Source organism: Panthera tigris, chromosome B2 (genome assembly GCF_018350195.1).
Source record: "Panthera tigris isolate Pti1 chromosome B2, P.tigris_Pti1_mat1.1, whole genome shotgun sequence".
Classification (NCBI taxonomy): Eukaryota; Metazoa; Chordata; class Mammalia; order Carnivora; family Felidae; genus Panthera; species Panthera tigris.
The window spans coordinates 3,742,636-3,760,369 of record NC_056664.1 but is presented as its reverse complement, the minus strand read 5'-3'; the positions used below and the strand labels follow the sequence as shown (position 1 = coordinate 3,760,369).

At 46.1% G+C, this 17,734-nt stretch overlaps 2 protein-coding genes across 2 annotated transcripts; one reads left to right on the top strand and one right to left on the bottom strand.

Annotated features, from left to right (window-relative positions):
* Positions 1–9,168: 9,168 nt before the first annotated feature.
* Positions 9,169–9,624, bottom strand: LOC122238519 (histone H3.1). Its single transcript, XM_042985539.1, has one exon. The coding sequence runs from the start codon at positions 9,608–9,610 to the stop codon at positions 9,200–9,202; it is 411 nt and encodes a 136-aa protein (XP_042841473.1). The 5' UTR covers positions 9,611–9,624; the 3' UTR covers positions 9,169–9,199.
* Positions 9,625–10,613: 989 nt separating this feature from the next.
* LOC102952583 (histone H2B type 1-C/E/F/G/I) lies at positions 10,614–11,063 on the top strand. Its single transcript, XM_007074450.3, has one exon. It carries the CDS (start codon positions 10,631–10,633, stop codon positions 11,009–11,011), a length of 381 nt encoding a protein of 126 aa, XP_007074512.1. The 5' UTR covers positions 10,614–10,630; the 3' UTR covers positions 11,012–11,063.
* The last annotated feature ends 6,671 nt before the right edge of the window (positions 11,064–17,734 follow it).

Genomic DNA, 17,734 nt, shown 5'->3' with positions numbered 1-17,734 from the left:
CTGGTCCTGGCTCACCTGCACAGGCCATCTCCAGACCCCTTCCCCCACCCCCCACGGACTTCTCTAGCTGAGAATACGGAACAACTCATCCTACTTGGAACTTTCTTTTCATCAGCCGTCTCCTTTACATATACTTCTTCATCCATAAAGAACCTTCGGCTCTTTTTGGAGGTTTCCAGGATCTTCTTCCTGAACCGCTCCCTCGTAGGTTCGTTGCGGGGGCCCTGTACATAAGACTAAGGAAACACACAGCCTAACAAGGAAAACAGACAGAAGCTGAGCCTGTGTATCAGAGATGCACAAAAGAGCACTCAGCGGGAGGTAACTCAAAGCGGAAGTCAGAGTTTGGGGGTGTATGTACCTAATTTAGTAGGGGACAGGGAGGCAAGAAGGGCTCTTATGGAAAAGCAAATGACTTTTTGAAAGATACATGGACCCTAAAAGAATAGATGGCAGGTGTGATAGTCTCTGACAAAGTCTGTCTGGGTGTGGTACCAATTTCTCCTTTCCAACAAGACACTAGAGTTGCTTCTGAGGAGCGGACTGATTTTGGACAACCGAGTTATTTTGAGAGGATCTGTGCCAAGGTCCAGCCCCAGCAGGCCCAGGGGTTCCTGAAGGATGAACGGCGTCGGCGAAAAAAATTAAAAATAAAAAAATAAATGGACACAGACAACAACAGCGTGTTAGACTGGCTGCTTTATTGCAGCAAGGGTGGCATTATATGTGTTAGCAAATTCCTTGTAGCCACGTTATCGATGTTTCTAGGCATTAACTAATTCTAAAAATGTTCCTTTGTGTGATCACCCATAAAGGAACAACATAGTTATTTTCTTGTAACGTTCCCTCCTGCCCTTTCAAGGTCATCTAGCTCTCCACACCTCAAGTGGAAGGTTTACAGGGATAGGACTTTTTAATTGTTTCTTTGAACCATTTGCACTACAAGGAACAAAGGTATTCGCTTTGGTCTGGGTTGCGGGGAGGGAGCCAAGAGGGCCTTGGGAACCCACCCCTCATGTGTTCCCAGAGGGACAATGTATGCCTAGGAACTAATGAACCATTCTGTACCTTAACCCACCAGGTCCAGTTATCATCTGGAATGCCTCCTGGGAGCCAAGCGGGCCTAGGGGTTGGAGTAACTTGTATCCATAGATACGTTTCTTTTTTGCCGGAGTGGGGATTTTGAACCCATTTGTCCCCTCCTTGGCTGGGAAATATATGGGCCCATCCTTCCTTTAGGTAGAGAAGTCTTTGTAGGGTGTGGCAAGGGCTGGATGTGGGGCTGCACAATTTCCCTGCGGAATCTTATTTCTTTCCCCAATGGTTCTTTTCCCGGGGGGCCTGGTGTGGGCAATTCCCCAACCGACAATTCCCCAGGTACTTTCATTGGTAGGGGGGCTGCCCCGACCAACGCTAAGGCCAAATTACATGAAAGCGGGAGTACAAGAAGCTTCACTTGTACTTGTACTTGTGGGCCACCCTGCAGTCCCCATCCGTCCACCGCCCGGGCCCTGCCATCAGGCTGGTTTGATAGCTCGGCTTCCAGCAGATCTGCTTTCAGGCAAAGAGAGATTTCAGGAACCCAAATGCTTTCAACACAAAATTCATCCTTACGCTTTGTATACGCACTTCTATAAAGCAGCATATTTTCGGGGGGCATATCCGGATCCCTTCACCCCTTTCAAGAGAACTTCACCTGATTCTCCCAAGCCAAAAACACACCCCTCCACACAAGTACCCAACACAACTTCAGAGTCCCCTCTCCAACTCGGGTGCTACTACACCCTTAAACAGTTGTTGGTGATGACTAATACGTTTTCCCCTCGAGATTTCTGGAAGGCTTGGACAATATCTTCATCTTAACATTCTCAGGACCCAGATAAATTATTAGCACATGTTATTCACTTAGTAAATATCTGTGCAATGACTACATGATTCAGTGAAATGAATAAGCTATCAAAGGCCACAAATAAACTTTTATACAAATTGCTCCCCTTTAAATCATATTATCTGCCCCCCTAGAACTTTTTCCTCTTACCATTTTCCTTTACACAAATATCGGGCTTGTGAGTGCCAATCACCACAGCAGCCTTTTTATTTATTTATTTATTTATTTATTTATTTTAATGTTTACTTTTGAGAGAGAGAAAGACAGAGCGAGAGTAGGGGAGGGACAGAGAGAGGGAGACACAGAATACAAAGCAGGTTCCAGGCTCCGAGCTGTCAGCACAGAGCCTGATGCGGGGCTCGAACCCGCGAACTGTGATATCATGACCCAAGCTGAAGTTGGATGCTCAGCCAACTGAGCCCCCCCAGGCGCCCCCCACCACTGCAGACTTTTAAGATGCAGATTGCAAGCCCTTAATTTGTAATGAAAATAATTTGATGGGTCCCAACCCTAACCCAAAATTTTCTCACAGAAATGCTACTTTCATAAGCTTATGTGTATTGAAAGCGAGCCAGTTTTTCATCACTATTTACTGGGATAGCAATTTTTGCTATAGAATTCCTAAACTTTATGTTGCCAGCATGTGTTTATATAAGAGAAAGAAAATAAAAGAGGTATTAGCAGCAGCCTTTTGGGGGGGGGGGGACGGGGAGCTCCACATTTGGTTTCTTTTCTTTTCTTTTTTTTTTTTTTTGGTAATCTTTATATTTCAGAGAGAGAGAGAAAAGAGAGAGCGGGGGAGGGGCAGAGAACGAAGGAGGCACAGAATCCAAAACAAGCTCCAGGCTCTGAGCTGTCAGCACAGAGCCTATCATGGGGCTTGAACCCACAAATCACAAGATCATGACCTGAACCAAAGTGGAGGCTTAACCAACTGAGCCATTCCGGCTCATGTTTCCTTTCTTACGTGTCATGCCAAAAAAAAAAAAAAAAAAAACGGTTTTTCAGTTCTGTAGCTAGGGTTACACTTACCTACAATGTAGATTTCCTAAAAGTGTATGGTATTATATTTTTAGCAGATTCACTTATACAGTGTGAAAAATAGCTATGGCAACAGATCTTTAACGAAAATACTTAATCACCCAAATTAATCCAAATTATTTTGAGTGAAAGTGGTATGTTTATTCAGAATTATTGGCTGCACTTCTGAATCTAAGATTAAAATTTGGATTTACCTCTATCCATTGATGTAGCCTTAAAAAAAAAAAAAAAAAAGCAGGGGTGCCCTGGTGGCTCAGTTGGTTAAGCATCCGACTTCGGCTCAGGTCATGATCTCATGGCTTGTGAGTTCAAGCCCCGCATCTGTGCTGACAGCTCAGAGCCTGGAGCCTCTGCAGATTCTGTGTCTTTCTCTCTCTCTCTCTGCCCCTCCCCTGCTCACATTCTGTCTCACAAAAATTAAAAAAAATTAAAAAAAATTTTTTTAAAAGCAAGGAAATGTATAGAAAATATCAACCATCTTGTGTAAAAAATGAAAATATCACCCCATAAAATTTTAGTTTCAAGTACATGTGTTTCTGTTTGTTTTGTTTTTACCGTGGAACCTGGAGTGAAAATATTTGCAAACCACTGGTCCATTGATTTCCTTTATAAATGCATTCAGCTCCCAGCTTAGAACTTGGCCTCACTTACCGAGGCTTCCGAAGGGCAATGCTCAGGCTCCCTCCCAGCCACAATGGAGATATATGTGGCCAGGCTCCACCAATCGGTCTCACCTTCGAAAGACTTCTCTTCGAAATGGAAGCACGAGACAGCAGAGACTGTTCAGTGAAATGACTGAGTCAGTGAAATGAATAAGCTATCAAAGGCTGCCAATAAACTTTTATACGAAAAGTATAAAAACTTTCAAAAATGAGTAAACATTAAAAAAAAAAAGATGTTTTATACTGGGAAGTGTCTTCAGGCCTGGTCCCACAGCCCTCCCTGGAACGCAGTCTATCCCCTTGCCCTCGCCCTTCATGTGTGATCAACCAGAGTCAGCCTTTCTGGTTCCTACCTTTGAATTAAAAAAAAAAAAAAAAAAAAAAAAAAAGTGTTAAATGGTTTTAAATACTTTCTGGTAGAGTTTGTGTATTTTAGGTACTTAAAGTTGTTTCACAACAGTGATGTGTAGGAGAGGTAAACTTAACAGGAGAAAAACAAATTTTCTTTTACCTGTGCACGGGAACCTTCACAGGAAAACGAAGACCCAAAAACGTGGCTAGGCGTGTGTATTTACACACTAGGTTGGAAAAGTTGCTCAAATGCTTTAGGGAGGCTGAAGAAAGATAAGGGGTATTTTAACAAGGTCTGGTTTTACAGATTTCTCTCCATCTCAGGTCCCGTCTCCGATAAGAATATTCTTTCCTCCTGGGACAGGGAATTTTAATCTCCTGCTTTCGGGAAGAAAAAGGAAGGTCAGAGCACCCTTCTTGCCTCTGCTGTTTTTCAAGTGCCTCAGCTGAAAAGAATCAATATGTTGATCATCAAGTCAAATTGATTTCATTTTTTTTTATTTTTTTTTTAACATTTATTTACTTTTGAGACAGAGAGAGAGAGAGAGCATGAACAGGGGAGGGTCAGAGAAAGAGGGAGACACAGAATCTGAAACAGGCTCCAGGCTCTGAGCTGTCAGCACAGAGCCCGACGCGGGGCTCGAACCCACAGACTGGGGGTCATGAGCTGAGCTGAAGTCAGCCGCTTAACCGACTGAGCCACCCAGGCACCCCTTGATTTCACTTCAATATCGAAGCAGCATATATCGAGATGGCATGCTCTGAACCCCCACAGAGGCAAAAAGGCTTTAGTCCTTGCGGTCATGGCGGACAGAATACTACCCAGCCCAGCCCACCCATGAGGATGGGTCCAGATCCCCAGAGCCTGTGAATATGTTACCTGATCGAAAAGGACTTTGCAGATGGAATTAAATGGAGGGTTTGGGGTGGGGCGCCTGGGTGGCTCGACTGGTTAAGAGTCCAACTCTTGGGGCGCCTGGGTGGCTCAGTCGGTTGAGCGTCTGACTTCGACTCAGGTCATGATCTCGCGGTTCATGAGTTCGAGCCCTGCGTCGGAATCTGTGCTGGCAGCTCGGAGCCTGGAGCCTGCTTTGGATTCCGTGTTCCCCTCTCTCTCTGCCCCATCCCTGCTTGTGCTCTGTCTCTCTCTGTCTTTCAAAAATGAATAAACATTAAAAAAAATTAAAGAAGAGTCCAATTCTTGATTTTGGCTCAGGTCATGATCGCATGGTTCGTGAGTTCCAGTCCCATGTTGAGTTCTGCGCTGACAATGTGGAGCCTGCTTGGGATTCTCCCTCTCTCTCTCTCTTTCTCTCTCTCTCTCTCTCCCCCTCCCCAACTTGCTCTTTCTCAAAAATAAATAAACATTTCAATGGAGTGTCTGGAGATTAGGAGATGATTCCAGATTACACAAGGGAGCCCGGTGCAACCACAGGATTGTTGTGAAAGGAGGTATGAGAGTCACAGAAGTGGCCTTGGAAGCAAAGACTGGAGCCATGTGCTTGGCAGACAAAGGAAGGGGCTACCAGCCAAGGAATGTGGGTGACCTCTAGAAGCTCAAACAGGCAAGCCAAAGAATTCCCCTCTAAACCTTCACAAAGGAATGCGGTCTTACCAACACCTCCATTGTAACTCCTCAGACCCATTTTGAGTTCTGACTTCCAGAAGCGTAAGCTAACAAATTTCGGGGTGTTTTTTAAGCAACTGAGATTGTGTTAATTCGATAGAGCAGCCACAGGAAACAAATACAAGACTAATAAAACCTAAGTGAAGTAGCCTTAACCTTCCTTTGTCACACTGTGAAAATTTGACTGAGATTTTACCTGGGAACTTAAACTACATTTGCCATAGTAGAACGTAGTTTCCAGAGTAAAAGGAGTAATTATTTTATCTCTAAGATGCTCAGTTTGGATTCATAATCAAATCAATACTTAATCTCTTTCTATGTGACAAGTGATAAGATGGACTCAGCTACCAGATGGTCAAGATCATCGAAGCATAATGGTTAAAACAATGTAGTGGTAAAATTCCAGGCACGATGACCGCCGGAACATAACAGAGAGCCCAGAAACCCTCACACTCAGGAGCACTTAGATGGGGCAGAGGTGGCATAAGAGACCTGCAAGGAGGGGTGCCTGAGGGGCTCCATCGGTGAAGCGTCCGACCTCGGCTCAGGTCATGATCTCACAGTTCGTGAGTTCGAGCCCCACGTCAGGCTCTGTGCTGACAACTCCAAGCCTGGAGCCTGCTTCGGATTCCATATCTCCCTCTCTCTCTGCCTCTCCCCTGCTCATGTCCTGTCTCTCTCTCTCTCTCTCTCTCTCAAAAAAAAATAAATAAAAACATTTAAAAAAAAATTTCTAAAGAGACCTGCAGGGAAAATATGATGCTGTCCATAAATGATGCTTGGAAAGCTGGGTAGCCACATGGAAAACAAATGAAATTAAAGCTCCCCCACCCCAAGGATTAAAAACGGAAATGTGAAAAACAAAACATAAACTCTTAGAAAACAGCATAAGTAAATATCATCATGACCTGGGATTAGAGAGGACATTTTTAAAATAAGACAGAAAAAAGAAAAGACGTAAAGTAACAAATGGGTACGTGCAACTGTACCCATCTTAAAAGCAAGGAGTTCGGTTTATAAAGGCGACTACGTAAAAAGCGAAACTACGAGTCACAGAACTGAAAATGATATGAATCTAAAATCGACCAAGTGCTAGGATCCAGAATACATTAATCCACATTTATCTAGTTAATTTAATTAATCAATATTTATTCAAATCGATAACAAAAATGGGAAAACGATCTAGAGATTGGACAAAGGCCTTGATCAGAAACTTCACAAATGAGAAAAGCCAACTGACAAGCTGGTCAGATCACACAGATCATCCCTATGTGACCGCACGTCTTCCAACTCAGGGGTCTCTTCTGTCGCCCTGCTGTGAGGGCAGCCCAACCAGAATGAAACACCTATCTGTGGGTTGCCCTATTTCCCTTTGAAGCCACAGGTCTCTGTGCCTTTAGCTCAGGGTGGCCTATAAATCTCAACTGACAGGACACCTGGGTGCCTCAGTCGGTTGAGCATCTGACTCTTGATCTTGGGTCGGGTCACAGTTCCTGAGATCGAGTACCACATCAGGCTCTGTGCTGAGGGCGAAGCCTGCTTGGGATTCTCTCTCTCAAGATAAATGAATAAGTACTTGAATGAATGAATGCATGAATAAATAAATAAATAAATAAATAAATAAATCTCAACTGACAGACTTACCCCTGGGTCTCATATTCTGATGGGGCTCTCACACATACATAATTAAGTTTATTTTTCTCCTGTCAATTTGTTTCTGTAGCAATTTACAGCCAAAGAACCTCCAAGTGTAGAGGAAAATGGGTTCCTCCCCAGTAGCTTTTTCCACTAAGCCTTAAGCCCTTGAGATCCATGCAAGCTGTTGTCTGGATCACTAACCTCCCTTTTTATCACCCAGCAGGAATCCATGTGTGGGTGTATGAAAACATTTCACATCCACCCATTGAAAGATACAAATGTATCACTGTGTATTCTAATTTAGGGCTATTGCAAATAAAGCTGTTATGAACTTCCATGTACCAGGTTGTTTTGCCCCCGCCCCTGGCAGTTTTGTGTTATTCTGTATTTCCTGCAGCCCACCTTAAAATGACATTTTTTAAGACACAAAAGTGCTGCTATGCTATCTGGAAGCCTAATAACCTTTTGAATAGTCACAAAGGAATCCCACGGTGTTGCTATTATCATTTGCCAGGTTGCTTCAAGGTTCAAAAGTATTGCACTGACTGAACCATAGTTCCCGTTGTTTCTGAAATCTGACTTCTGGGTTCTGTAGCCGAGGATTTACCCCACCAAGAGTCTCCAGTGTTTGCTGAATAAATGCTGGTATCCCCGTCCTGTGGCTCCGGCCATGGGATGTGTGTTTCCACTGACACGCAGAGCTGTTCGCTTCCTTCCTGAAAAACCTCCAGCCTTTCCTCAACCTCACAGCTGGATAAACCCTGGGATGAGGCTAAGAGTTCCCCATTACCAATGTCCCTAAGACCTGACTGCGCGTACAAATCCTGCACGGCGCTGGTGATTGTCATAGGACTCAGAATTTGTTTGAGCAAAGTTGGGAGCTGTTGCCTCCTTGGTTCTTTGAGGATTAACAGATTATTCACCACCACCTGTGAAAGCTCTGAGTCCTGCCTTAGAGACTACATGGTTCTCATACGGGGTGTAGACACATTCTGCACAACCTCGACTTTTCAGTGAGGAGCTGCAACAAGCCGATTTCCGGGGGGAGGGGGGGGGCGGCGTGCTGAACGTACTCAGCTCTCACTCCAGGCCCCAGGGTTGGTGCACTGGCGCCCCGCGCAGCTCTACAGACAGGCTGCTGCCCACACCGCGGCTAGTGCTGCTGCATGGTGAATTCTGGAACTGCTGTGGAACCCAGGTTTGGGGTACCGGTATCCGACCTCCATTTCCAGCACAGAAAGGATGACGGTCTTTACTGGAGGATGTATTGCTCAGTAAAGAAATAAACGCATTGCCACCTCACTGCTCCCACGCACGACTCAGCACGCCCTCATGAACATCAGTGTGCGCATGCCCTATCAAACGCAGGAACCCAGTTCGCTTCCTGTCATTTGAGAATGAAATGGGAAAACCCACGCCTGGGTTCCGGGTAGGTTGCCGTCTTGATATGCCTAACTGCATCAACTGCTGCCCTTTAAGAGTGGCCCCCAGCCAGCTGCTCTGTAGATTTCCCAAATCCTGACCGGTCAATTTCGGGATTGGACGTAAATTGCCGCTACTACTTCGTAGACCAGGTAAATACACCAGCCCAGGGCGGCCGTATGAACCCCTCACTACACTCCACATTGTCGAAGGCAGGAAGGAAAAGCCAAGACCTGTCAAACACCCTCCGCTGGAGGATGCAGTGCCAAGAGGCCTCAAAGGGCGCACTCGGCCCAATCAAGGTAAGGATCCCGAAGTTTCTCGTGTTCAGGTGGAGGCCAGAGTAGGAAGCTGGGGAGTCAGCCCCCGCGACAGGTACCAATGCTACTGAAATCTCGGCAAATGCCGCCGCCCCTAGAGGCACTCCCACATGGCCTGGGGCGGGGGGGAAGAGATGGGAGAGGAAGTACTGCGGACACTACTGCCCAGGATACAGCTCTTTAAATTGAAACGAGAGGTGGCTCTGAAAAGAGCCTTTGGGTTTAAGGTCGGCGATCCTTCGTTAAGAATTTAGGCCCGCTCCCCGCGGATGCGGCGCGCCAGCTGGATGTCCTTGGGCATGATGGTGACGCGCTTGGCGTGGATGGCGCACAGGTTGGTGTCCTCGAAGAGCCCCACCAGGTAGGCCTCGCACGCCTCCTGCAGCGCCATCACGGCCGAGCTCTGGAAGCGCAGGTCGGTCTTGAAGTCCTGCGCGATCTCGCGCACCAGCCGCTGGAACGGCAGCTTGCGGATCAGCAGCTCGGTGGACTTCTGGTAGCGGCGGATCTCGCGCAGGGCCACCGTGCCGGGCCGGTAGCGGTGCGGCTTCTTGACGCCGCCGGTGGCCGGCGCGCTCTTGCGGGCCGCCTTGGTGGCCAGCTGCTTGCGCGGGGCCTTGCCGCCCGTCGACTTGCGCGCCGTCTGCTTCGTGCGAGCCATAACGGGAAAATGCACAGCAGACGCCCAACTGAAAGTCCCTTTGCGCTGGCTCTTATTTATAAAGGCAACGTCCTCCTGATTGGTCCGAATCTTCAAATTCCGCGCCGTGAATTGAGTAACCTGATGGGCCTTCTGATTGGCTACCAGGACTCGCTTTAGAAAATCTCCTAATCCTGAAATGTACTTATCTTCTCAGACTCCTCCGTCCTTTATTCAGGCTGTAGTTAATGTTTCACGGTACCTTAACTGGTTTTGTCTTAATCCTCTTGTCTGGAATTGAATTTGGGAAGAGACGAAAGTGAAACCTCCACAGTTCCTGAGCGGTTTCAAAAGCTGTCCGTCTGAACGTGATTGATCCAGTTCAGTATCGTGCTTTGTCATTTCTCAGTTTCTGAGCTTGAAGCCACGTTTTATATTAGCCGAGGAAGCGCCGTATCCCATAACTACCAACACACCAACAAACATTGGCATCACTTCCAGACACCCTGCTCCTAGGAAACATAAAAAGCGCACCGCTGTTGAAATGTGACGCTCCTTCGCTTCGTGAAAAAGCCTAAATTTTGCCGACTTTGAGCAAACCAAACTAGTAATGCCATGGCATAATTTTCCTAAAATTTAAATACTTAATTTTTGTGTTCTCTTTATTGCATTTAGTAACCGGGTAACTGCAATTCGGCAGGAAGATGTCATAAATTTGTCAGGTTTTTGTCTCTTCGGGTCGGGATCTAGGAAGACACAAGACTTCATAAACAGGTATTACTGACAAGATATACTTTTGCAGTTTTGAAAAGGAAAACTCTGATGGTGGAGAAAAGGGCCTAGACTTGCTTTCACACAAACGACCAATCAGAAAGTAGATTTAAAATCACCTTATTTGCATAAGGTGTTTCTACTGGCACATTTGCTCCAATCAGGAGTTAAGATAGATTAAGCCGCTATTTGCATACGAGGCATATAAAAGTAGGCCAGCCTTACGCTCAGCTTTCAGTCTGTTAGACTTTTTTGCTACGTTTGTGCGCCATGCCTGAGCCCGCGAAGTCCGCCCCGGCCCCGAAGAAGGGCTCGAAGAAGGCGGTGACCAAGGCGCAGAAGAAGGACGGCAAGAAGCGCAAGCGCAGCCGCAAGGAGAGCTACTCGGTGTACGTGTACAAGGTGCTGAAGCAGGTGCACCCCGACACCGGCATCTCGTCCAAGGCCATGGGCATCATGAACTCGTTCGTGAACGACATCTTCGAGCGCATCGCGGGCGAGGCGTCGCGCCTGGCGCATTACAACAAGCGCTCGACCATCACGTCCCGGGAGATCCAGACGGCCGTGCGCCTGCTGCTGCCCGGGGAGCTGGCCAAGCACGCCGTGTCCGAGGGCACCAAGGCCGTCACCAAGTACACCAGCTCCAAGTAGACTCGCCAAGTAAGCGCCCTGTTACCCAACCCCAAAGGCTCTTTTCAGAGCCGCTCAACCTTTCACATAAAGAGCTTTAATCCTGGAGCGTTGGTAGTGTTAGGCAAGAGCCATGTGGCAGTTGAAATGCTTTTCTCGGTCTTCACTTTCCCATTCTAGTTTTCTCAGTAGTTTGTGTTCATGAAACAGATGGTATTAAGCAAGCCCTGAGCAGAAAAACTTGTTTCGAAAACAAGGCAGTGCTTGGCTGCTTAACTATTGAGAGTTTCAGAAATTGAAACTAACTTAGCAGATTTTTCGCCAGGGCTTGTACTGAGAAGTCTTGGGCTGTCCGGACGAGCCTGGACGAGTTCTACATATTGGCATCCTTTATTGGCAAGCCTGTCTAGAAAGCACAATGTGCTTGGTGAGTCTGAGTCATTGTTCAGTGGGAAACAATAGGATGCTATACACCTGATGGCTTGAGAAACTCATTTCCTAGTAAATGGAAGGGGCTGGGAGGGAAGCCACTGAACTTAAAGGATAGATGTCTATTGAAGAATAACCCCAAACTTTAGTTGTTATTCTGCAAGTAATTGAGGCATTCCATGCTTCTTTGAAAAAGTGTAAACAGGATTTGTAAGAGGAAGGAGAAGGTAAAGAAGCGGCAGAGAACAGCCTGGAAACACCGCCTCTTGTTTTGCAGTGATGTCTGCCAGCCAGCACAGGAGCCAGGCCTGGGCAGTCTTCCCTTAAGAGGCTTGATAGGAATCCTCAACAGAATACACTGTCGCCTATCCATTTACAAAATACCTTGAGACTAATGTCATCAAGAGCCCTTCAGTTACTGTCCTCACTTTTGGTAAGTCCACCCTCCTAGGCATTTCTCTGTTGGATCAGGGAGTGCGGAACAGAGAGGGTGGTAGTTAGTGCACAGTGTTCTAGGATCACGGATCTGAGTGTGCCTAACTTTCTTCCCTAAATGACGTGTTGAGGGGAAGGACTAGGACTCTGAGTTTATTTGTTTATTTGTTGAGAGCCTCAGAAAGTGAGCTTCAGAGAGTGACAGGTACTTGGGGAAGAGCTCAGTGAGCAGGATAGAAATAATCTTTGACCTCACAGGGCTCCAAGTCTAAAATGGACATTTAAATAGGAGTCTCACAGACTAACAGAAAGGGCAAACCTCTGTCTCTGAAGGTCACTTTAGCATTGCCAAAAGTCGAATGGATTTAATCTTGAGTAGGACAATGACAAGGGAAGAGGACGTGGCTAGAGGGAGAGAAGATTCGATGTGCAGAAAAAAAACCACGCAGAGTTTGCATTTATGGACTAGAGTTAACAACAGGGGCTATATATTTATTTATGCTTTTCATCGGGCCATGTCTCATTTTGGGTTCACAGGGATTGTGTAGAAGTTCGGTGCCTAACTAAAATGTACGATCTTACTGAAATGCAGAAAGGAACGCTATCATAGATCTTGTCCATTAATCTTCTTAAGGACTGTTTTTTTTGTGTACACCCTTGGGAGTGAATGGTTAAAGTAGATAGAAGACGGTTTCTCTCTCATGAACAGGTATATAAATGTAAGCTCGGGCCTGGCATGGGGTCTCCCTAAGGAGCTCATCTCCCTTTGTGTAATGTGCGTTGGCTCTGTCATTGGAGAATATTCTCAAATATATTCTGCTATTGAATTCTGCTATGGAGGACCAACCCAAGACCAACAAACTGGATGGCTGCAACTCATAAGAAATGTTAAGTGGGTAATTCCTAAGTGAGAAACGTATGAGAAGTGTTATGTGGGTAAGCAAGAAATTGTATGAGACGGAGACAAAATTCAAAAGCTGTATTTGCTAAAAATCATAAATTTGTTGCCTGTCAGACATGGTGCACATAGAGAAAGTAAGCAGAGCTCGTGGGCTACACGGAGGTGGGAAGAGATGAAAGAGAGCGAGAAATGGCAGAATTTGCGCCACACCAAATATTTATGAGGTACTCAGTATTCAGTCTTATATTGACCACCACCCCTTGGTGACTTCCACTTTAGCCCCATTTGCCTTCTGCAGACAAACACCCTCGTCAAGGGCATGGCTGCTTGGGATGTCACGGGCAGCCAATACGGGAGGCTGTGTGCCCAGAAATGGCCTGCCTGGTAGTATAATTGAAGACATGAATGGGGGTTGGGGGGTGCCTGGGGGGCTCAGTTGGTTGGGCGTCCAACTTCAGCTCAGGTCATGATCTCACCGTTCATGAGTTCGAGCCCCGCATCAGACTCTGTGCTGGCAGCTCAGAGCCTGGAGCCTGCCTTGAGTTCTGCGTCTCCCTCTTCCTCTCCCCTGCTGGCACTCTCTCTCTCTCTCTCTCTCTCTCTCAAAAATGAATGGACATTAAAAAAAAATTTTTTTTTAAAGAAGACATGAGGGTAATTTCCTGCCTTTTTACTCTCGCTGTCATTCTTACACCTTGCAGCCCAAGAGGTCTACTCCAGCTACAACTCTCTTGTTCACATTCTATCCTGAAGGAAGGAGAAACGGGCATCCCCACCATTTACTGAAATCCTGAGAATGGGGTAACCCGGCCTTCGCTAATATGCCCTTAGCCAAAAATACTCGATGGCCACACTAGCTACGAAAGAAGCCGGGGGAGTGGCATTACTACATAAGAGAGGAAAAGCCAATTTCAGGGAACAACTATGTGGCTGTCCCGGCCACAGCTCTTACCTAAAGACAGAAGGTCTCCCTCTCTCTCTGCTCCTCCCCCGCTCATGCTCTGTCTCTCTCTCTCCTTCAAAAATAAAGAAAAACATTAAAAAAGAAAATTTTTAAAGACAGAGGGAGACTGATGAGTTCCTACCTCTTCAGGGGGACACTGGAGCTTCCTGGTACAACACAACTGAATTGTAAGTATTGGCAATAATTGCTTCGGCTGCAAAGAAAATAAAGTGGTACCAGTCTGGTTAGAATCAAATTTCCCCGTTGAGATGAACAGTGATCACCGCCACTGGGAAGCCGGGGCGAGCGGTGTGCGATCAGCACAGGCTTGGGAGATCAGGAAAACACCTGGGAAGGTAGAGGGAGGCCAACAAGGTCAGACTCAAAGCCCGTGAACAAGGTCAGGCTGAGTGTGGAGTCCAGCGACAGCCCACTGCTTCCATGTACATTCTGAGGGCCACCCATCTGGTATACAAGTTCCAGCCTTACCTGCCTCAGGCCTGACTTCTGCACTTTTACCTTGGTGGGTTTTCTCAACTCATTCCGAAGATATCACCATGGGGGTAACATTCGTTATGCACCGAACCTCCAGAAGATGCAGTCCTCGCCTTTTGTTCTCAAAAGCTCTGTTCTCTCATTTGGAACCTCAAACCTCTTACTTTTGATTTTAAGTACACTAGCACACAATTAAGACCCTTTCCTGAATCAGGCTGGCAGTCCTCCAAGTCCTCAGGCTTAACACTCGTCTATACCTGCCCTTGCCTCTTGGTTCCCGAACCTCATTGTGCGCTCGGGAACCTGGAGTGACACTTTCTCAAAAAATATTAAAAACACGTGAATCCATGCTGAGTTTCCCTGGGAACCCCAGCTTGAGAACACAGAGGACCCTGTCCTCTGGCTGCTTATCAGACCGTGACCCTGAATATGCTCCCAGCTTAGGACCTGTTCAGTCATCACTGTCCTCTTCTCTGTGGAATGATCTTCTCACAGATGCGTGCAGAACCACCTCCCTCCCAGGCTTCCTGCCTCTGCCTCGGTGGCACGTTAGTGGGGGAGTCCTCCCCACCCACCCTCTTTAAGACTACAACCCTCCACCACCCATCCCTGGCAGTCCTTAATCTTCTTGGCCTGTTTCTTCCACCCCTGAATCTCCTTACCCACCAAAATACTGTGTTTGTTTGTTTTTGTTTATTTCCTGTCTCCCACAACTACAAGGACAATGTCCGTGAGCTCCATCCCAAGGGAACCTTACCCATGTTACTCACTGCTCTATTTCCCGCACCTCCAATGACGTGGGGCGCGTTGTAAGCGCTCAAAAAGTTTTTGATGGGTGTTCAGATAAAGCAAAATTAAAATATGCATGTAACACACAATGGCCATCCATTGTCTAGCACCGGAGATAAAACCCATGGCTGAATTATCAAAATGAGCACCTCTGTGAAGTAGCTTACCTCACTATGCTTCAATTTCTTCGTCGTTGTATTTGGGCTAATAATGGCCCCTCGCCCATAGAGTTATTGTGTGGATTAAATAAAATGATCTATGCAGGCGCCAAATTACACTTTTGAACTCATGACGTCATGGCTCTTTTACCACCTAGACAATTCCCCGAGACAGGGATTGTTAACATCTCTACCTGGCAAGTGACCTAAGGGAAACCCAGATGCCACCCAGAGCTTGGAGCAGGCCACCAGTGGGTGTAGATTCAACCAGAAACACTGCTGCTGATTGGCTCACCCGGTGAAATACAGCTGGGGGGGGCTCACCACTGTTCCTGATACACGAACCTCTGACCTAGTCCCCGAAGACTTTCGTGTCTGTAATCTTGAATTTGCAATTCAAACAAATGGAGTTTGTTACCCGAGCACACACATTTTGCCTGTGGCCATAAAACTAGCACGTCTGAAGTATCAGGATATGAATTGCATTTAACCTCTAACCTGCACAGGTTTGCTCTTTTCTCCTTAAGTACAAAATGCTAAAGGTCAGCTTCTATTTGCTAGACCTGGAGAGAAAGAAAAGTGCGCCCTAATTTTTGTCCTGGAGCACAACTGGGACTACCTAAGTATAAAACAGAACCTGCTTAACTGAGAAACAGACAGAAATTCCTATGTTCAACTGTTCCCAAGGCCTTGCATCTCAGAGCTAAAATCTCCAAGGCCCTACTTGATCTGGCTTTTTACCTCTCCGCCTTCACCTCCTCCTATTGTGCCCCGCCCATTCCATGCAGGGGGGGGGGGGGGACCTCACGACCCCCCTCCCCTCTCCTCTCCCCTCGCCCCCTTTCAAATCTATGCTGAAATTGTATCCTTGTCTTCATAGGTGCCTTATCTAAATTTGAACTCCCCATAACATTCCTTATTCGACCTTCATTTTTCTCCTTACCATCTACCACACTACCTCTGATATGCATCTGATTCGTTGTCTGTCCTTCCTGGACGTGTAAACTCCACGAAAGCTGAGAATTCTGTTTTGTTCTGCGAGCATATTCCCAACGCACAGAACAGCACCTAGCACATTGGAAACTCTCAACAACTATATGTGTGGAGTAGATAAATTTTTAAATTCCTCAGTGTTGAGAAATGTTTGTTGGAATCATCACGGATCATTTTGGGCTTTAAAATGGTAGACGTGTTTTTGTTTTTTTGTTGTTTTTTTTTTTACTTTTTTTATTTTTGAGACAGAGAGAGACAGAGCATGAACGGGGGAGGGTCAGAGAGAGAGGGAGACACAGAATCCAAAACAGGCTCCAGGCCCCGAGCTGTCAGCAAAACCCCGACGCGGGGCTCGAATTCTTGGACCCTGAGATCATGACCTGAGCTGAAGTGGGAAGCTCAACCGACTGAGACAACCAGGCGCCCCGGTAGACGTGTTTTTAAATATTGAGAGCGGAAATGATACGATTTTTTTTTACAATGATCAAGAGGTACAGATAAAACATACTTGGCTACTGTTGATGATGTTGAAGCTGGTGCAGTGTATACAGAGTTTATCAAACCATTATTTCTTCTTGCCTATATTCTGAAATGTCGCATGATAAAAAAGTTCGAAAAATGAAAAGAATAGCTGTAGGGGAGAAGATAAATTGACAAAGGCCACGGAGAAAGACCAGGTGAATACCCAAACGGCACTTCGAGCCCAGTGTTGGCCCCGAAGTCCAGGATGTTCCTCTCTGTAGCATCCCTTAAAATCTGGTATTACCAGGACGCCTGGGTGGTTCAGTCAGTTGAGCCTCTGACTCTTGATCTGGGCTCAGGTCATGATCTCACGGTTCATGAGCTGAGGGCCCCTCCTTGGGGCCTGTACTGTCAGCACAGAGCCTGCTTGGAATTCTCCTCCCTTTTTCTCTGCCCCTTACCCCCTACCCCACTGGTGCTCGCTCTCTCACTCTCTCTGAAAATAAATAAACTTAAAAAAAAATTTTTTTTTAATCTCGTATTATCAGTTGCCCAAAGCAGCCCTGTCTCTCATCATAGACTCACATTGGCCCTATCCTCAGAAATTCCTACAAAAGCCAGATACTATTTGATTCATTGCAGCGAGGTTAACAGTTGTCAACCAAGCCAGAATATATATATATATATATATATATATATATATATATATATAGTCTCTGAAAGCAAGCTACAAACCTGATTCTACAGATATAATTCCTTGCTAAACTGGGAGTCAGGAGTTAAACAGGAGCTAACCACAAGATTGGAATTTATGTAGCATCTGGTCTTGACCCCAACTTCCTGTTGGTAGCATCTGAGCTTTCATAATTACCATTGCCTAGAAGCAACCCATAGACTACAACTAAAATGGTCCTGACTGGACATCAGGCAAAGATATTTTTCACAAAACCTCTAATTGTCTGTAATGTGTAAGCAATATTGAGATCACTGCTGTTAAATCAAACTATTTTCCCAGGAACTTGCAATTGAGTTGGAGAACATTTAACTCTATGACATAAATAAGCATGCTGTTTGCAAATGATTATTCCTGGTGAGAGTTGACAGGTAGCTTTCTTGATGAGGCCAAAAATATCATTTTT